This window comes from Crassostrea angulata, chromosome 8 (genome assembly GCF_025612915.1).
Source record: "Crassostrea angulata isolate pt1a10 chromosome 8, ASM2561291v2, whole genome shotgun sequence".
Classification (NCBI taxonomy): Eukaryota; Metazoa; Mollusca; class Bivalvia; order Ostreida; family Ostreidae; genus Magallana; species Magallana angulata.
The window spans coordinates 57,654,485-57,660,087 of record NC_069118.1 but is presented as its reverse complement, the minus strand read 5'-3'; the positions used below and the strand labels follow the sequence as shown (position 1 = coordinate 57,660,087).

General features: G+C 34.1%; 1 protein-coding gene across 1 annotated transcript; it reads left to right on the top strand.

The window, feature by feature from the left end:
- The first annotated feature begins 87 nt into the window (after positions 1-87).
- Positions 88-3,711, top strand: LOC128158587 (uncharacterized). Its single transcript, XM_052821490.1, has 3 exons — positions 88-573; positions 700-825; positions 1,231-3,711. The coding sequence occupies exons 1-3, from the start codon at positions 493-495 to the stop codon at positions 3,124-3,126; spliced, it is 2,103 nt and encodes a 700-aa protein (XP_052677450.1). The 5' UTR covers positions 88-492; the 3' UTR covers positions 3,127-3,711.
- The last annotated feature ends 1,892 nt before the right edge of the window (positions 3,712-5,603 follow it).

The window sequence follows — 5,603 nt, the reverse complement described above, 5'->3', positions numbered from 1 at the left end:
TTCGGGTTAAAGGTCATTCAGAGTAAACATGGTTTCCTTTGGTAAGAGAGTTTCACATCAAAGCGAAATAACTCCACTCTGCATATGGCTGGTACGTCACCAAACCACATGCACAGCGTCGTTTTCATAGCTATACAGCGGTGTTAAGTCTAATGTACTTTACGGAACCCATGTTCTTAAGATGCCAGCTTGTCAAGCATTAAATTGCAGGAATAAGCAAGGACAGTGCAAGAAAAGTTTTTTCGTGATACCAAATCCCGCGAAAGATGATGCATCCAAACAAAGATGCAAACAATGGCTAACTAATCTGAGAAGTAGAAAGCTGCGATTTGAAAATTACGTGTTCAATGCAAGAAAGCTCGTCTGCGAAGATCATTTCACACCCGACTGCTTTGATAGAAATCCAGTGGCAGAGTCTTTGAATTTTTTACCTCGTTGTAAAAAGTTGAAACCAGATGCGGTACTACCTTGATTGATACAGCAACGAATAAGATGAAAACTGAAGGTTCTGTGAAAAATGTCAGAGTTAAACTTAGCAATAATAAATTGAAATTGAAGAAAAACAGGGCCAAGGTAATGAATACAATTGTCAATATTCATTCATTTCATTGTCAAATATTTTATAATTTTTATTTCTGTAATCAGTTTGAATAGATTTTAAGTAACACATGAGTAAGCGATTAATATTTTAAATTTTAGACAAAAGATGACTTACTTGCTCGTAGAAGAGGCATCGGCAAGCCTCGCGCATCAGCCACTGTTACCATGGTTACAAAACACAGTCATCCAGAATGCAACTCAACAAACCAGTTAGAACATGGCAGGGTAAATATTATTACCGTAATGTTATTTGATCATGTTGATATAAATGTAAATACATAATATTTAGAACCATAGTGACATGTTAAGAGCTTGGACTTTGGTTTCAGTGTAGTTATGTCAAACAGCAATATGTCTATTTCATTGTTGGCCACTCAGCCATGGATTTTTGAAGATTTGTGTGACTTAATTTTGATCTTAATCTATGAAATCTGTGACATATTTCACTGGAAACCAGCACCGTTTTAACTTGTTTTGATGCAAGAAATAGATATTTACATCCTACAGAAAGTCCAAGGTCTTGTTAAAATGGTTCTATTTAATATGTTCCGCATTTATTACAACATCCAAAATAGGAAAAAAAAGCAAATCTATAGTATTACTTAAATTTATATCATCTTGATGTTAAAGGAGGACATGAGCTTTATCTCTCAGAATAACCCTGTATCCACATCTGTTACTGTCAAGGAGAAAGTGGAATGTGATGAAATGGTTGCATGCAGGGTATGTGGTCATCCATGCAGCGTCTGTCTGAAAAGTGAATATCCCAAGCCCTCACAATTTCCACCGGATCATTATGGTTACTGCAGAAAAACTAGAACAATTGGGACAATGACAGAGGCTACAGACAATGGTATCATGGAGCATGGAGACATTGTTGTAACTTCAGTGAAGAAGATCTCCCACACCCTACACAAAGAAGTAAGATCCAACATTAATGAAAGTCATGGAAAAAGAAACCCAGTTAATGGCAATGAGAAACATTTGTTTGATTCTCATGATGATGATGCCAATGAAAATGATGATGATAATGATGAAGTATCCTCACTCTTACAAATCAAAAAGTTTATTGTCTTTGAAAGTTGCATAGATGATATTCTGAATTGTTTGACATGCAATATTTGTAAATGTCCAATTGAACATTCCAGTACCATCAAAGAGTACAGGGGTTCAATGATAATGGTGTCAGTATTTTGTCCTGATGGGCATCTAGTTAAACAATGGTCATCTCAGCCACTGCGAGGTGAAATTCCTGTTGTCGATTTACTTGTTAGTGCAGCAATCCCCTTTGCAGGTCAATCATACACACAGATATCTCAGTTTGCAAACTTTATGAACCTTCAAATTCAAAGCGAAAAAGCATATGAGACTGTACAGAGAGAAATTGTACTGCCAGTGGTTGATCATTCTTGGAATGTCATGCAAGACCACATTTTCAGGAAAATCAAAGATTCCAACTGTTTTCTTAGGTTGGCTGGTGACTGTAGATATGATTCCTCCGACTTAAATGCATCATATTGTACATACTCCTTATTAGAAATGGAAACACAAGAAATTGTAGCATTTGTTAACATCAAAGTTACTGAAACAGATAGTCTAAGTAAAATGGAAGTTGAGGGATTTAGGAAATGCATGCTATATTTGATCGAAAAGGGCTTTAGAATAGAAATATTAGCAACTGCTAGGCATGATCAGATTGAAAGTCTTGTGACAAAAGAGTTCCCAGAAATTGATCACCAGTTTGATGTTTGGCATCTTGAAAAATGGGTAAGGAAAGAACTATTGCAAAAGTCTAAAACAACAGGATGTGAAGAATTGTCGGCATATATAAAGGCAGTTTGTAATCATTTGTGGTGGTGTGTGGCTAACTGTCAGGGAGACAAGCAATGGCTCAAGGAGAGCTGGGTCTCTATATTGCATCATGTTCTAAATGAACACAGCTTTGAGGGTGAAATTGTTACATGTGCAGGCTGTTCTCACGAGAACTTAAGTCCAAAAGAAGCTAGGGAGAAAAAGTGGCTTAAAAGGGGATCTAAAGCTCACAATGCCCTGAAGGAGGTAGTTCAAGACAAAAGTTTGCTGAAAGATATCGGTAATCTCAGTGAATATTGTAACATCAGCAATCTGGATGTGTACCACAGGGTTCTCACAAAATATGTCCCAAAAAGGCAGGACTTTGACTTGGATCATATGAACTGTAGAACAGCAATAGCAATCATTGATCATAATATGTCTCAAAACAGAGATAAAAAAGTGGATATGCATGGAATTGGAGTCTACAAAACAGAGTTTTCTAAAGTTGTGCCAAACATGGAGGCAAAACCGGTAACTAATTCAAAGCTATATAAATGGGTAGCTGTTTTGATGAAACTCTGCCTTTTGCAGAGTCAAACAATGGCAATTCCTATTGAGACTGTTACCGCAAGGTCAAAAGGAAATATCGCAACGGTACAACCTCAAAAAAAGGCTGACATTGTATCCAAACTGAGGTCAAGATTCAAGGTAGTTTATGACCAAATGCCGTAAGAGTTTGACACCCGGCATATCAATTAGTGAAGCAGCAATGCATGTACCTGTACTTGCACTCTTCATTTTATTGTAGAAATACTTTATTTGTTATTCAAGGATAATCAAATTATGAATATATATTTATATATATACACTTTCCAATTTGCTATGGAAAACGTTGTCATTTCTCCAGACATCAAATAATAACAATTTGCATTAACGTTTTCTGTCCTTTTATGAACTTACCATCAATCAAACTGACTATACTGGATACAGTATGTGTGCAGAAAAAATTCAAACTTAATTTAAAATCACATGGTATTAAAGTTACCAAAAATAGTACATTGTTTTAGTCTGATGTAATTTATGGACTTGTTTTAATAATTTCAGGGCTAATGAATGTAAACTTTTCAAATATATTCTGGAAATATATATACCCTGGTATTGCTATATATAAATACTGTTACATGTATTTATAAATTGTAACATTGATTTTGTATCCTTAATTAGCTGTTTATATAATTCAGTTTTAATGTCCTGAATTGCTCTCTTTTGTACATTTTGTATATTTGAATAAATAAAATGCAGTAGCAAGAACATTTAAGAAATTCAATTCAATTCAATTTATTTTCACTCAAACCGTCAACATGACGGTACATGAGGTACACATATATATATATATATAAATATTTACAAATGTATGTATAGAGTCAGAGGTACATGTACAGTACAAATTAGAGAGAGAAAAAAATATGAGAAAAAAGTACAAATGTTCAAGGAGGACAGACTGATTCAAAAATTTCATTTATAAATAAATAAACAGAGTTTTCTGAGTTTTTTAAGTTTTAAAGTAGACAATAATTCACAAAATTTAAAAGTGTTTGGTCTTACACAAAATCTAGGTTCCAAGTATTTTTGTCTAATACATGAAAGAGCATTACATTCTAATATAAAGTGCATTTCATCGGCTATTTGATTTTTATTACATAATGTGCAACATCTTTCATTAAGAGGAATGCCTAACCATCTACCAGTTTCTACAGGAAGTCGGTGATTCGAAGTACGGAATTTAACAAGAATTTTTCGAAGTTTTGATGGCAGAATACTCAAATATTTTTCATATCCAAAAATAAATTTGAAAGTTCTATATATATGACCTTTTGAAGAATTTGCAATATCAGCCGACCATTTCTGCACAAACTGGTCTTTAAGCCTTTGCTTGACAGCATTTGTAATCCAATTAACATTTACAGTACATTGTTCATTCCAAATGTTTGAAAAACCACACTTATTAAAAATTAGAAATAAAGTTTAGTATTAATAAGTTAATTTGTTCTTTCATGTGTTTGTTATATACTGAAGTTTGCCTCAATTTTTTTTTACCATGTTATCCAATTATTTACAGTGCATCTATTCATAGGTAAAATCAGGCACGTAGCATCGTTTTTGAAAGTGGGGGGGGGGGCAGACTCATCCAAAAAATCGCTTGATTTTCGCTTGTGACATTGCAGTTTATAGTGTTCAGCGTTTATATATATGTGTGTGTGTGTGGTAGAGTGTTATTTTGAACATTGTTGTTATTGAAATGACTAAATATCAAATACAACTATTATTTTTTTCAATTCGCGTATTTGAATATCCGCGATGTTTTGATTTTCCGTAATAAATAAAAGAATACAATACTTTTGGTTTAAATTTTACTTGTTCATATAAGTCTTGAGGGTAGTAGATAGATCCGTGTTTTTCATTGATTGAGAGGGTTTCCCGCCAAGTTCTTTGTGCTGGTCAGTGATAGAGCAATAGATTTTCAGACAGTTGAGAGGTCAAGTTTGTTTAAGATATTTTGACTACCTGACTATATTTTTTTATTAATCACGAAAGACTTTTGGACATCGACTGTTAGTTGACTTTTTTTTTCTTACTTATTCTTTATTTTCCATTAATTAATCTGTAATTTTACTTTAATATACTGAGTTTCACTTAATAAAGATCCAGAATCAAAGTACATGTATATGAAAGTTTTTATATCAGTCTTAAATGTTTATTGATAGGGCATGTATGTATATATTATACAAATATTGACTGGGGTTGAGGGCAACATTGATTATATTAGCCCCCGAGGGACGAAATATTGCCCGACGCGAAGCGGAGGGCAATATTTTCGTCCCAAGGGGGCTAATATAATCAATGTTGCCCGAAAACACAGTCAACATTTGTTTTGTTATATGAAGAAACAAACCAAAATTTAAGAAAGTAATTGAAAACAGATCGCCGTAATTTTCTCAGCTCAACAAAGAATTCACGAATTCAATTTTGTGCAAAGTTCATTTCCAAAATATCCTCAGCATAAAACGGTCACTGGTGATAGCAAACCGTCGCATTGCGCGTCCGTTGTTTACTTGCCTTGACTGACTGTCTATTATGACGTCACCTTGTTTTGGAGTCGCGAAGAGTTATTTACGTCATCGTTTACGAATCAACAAATCAGAGGCGAT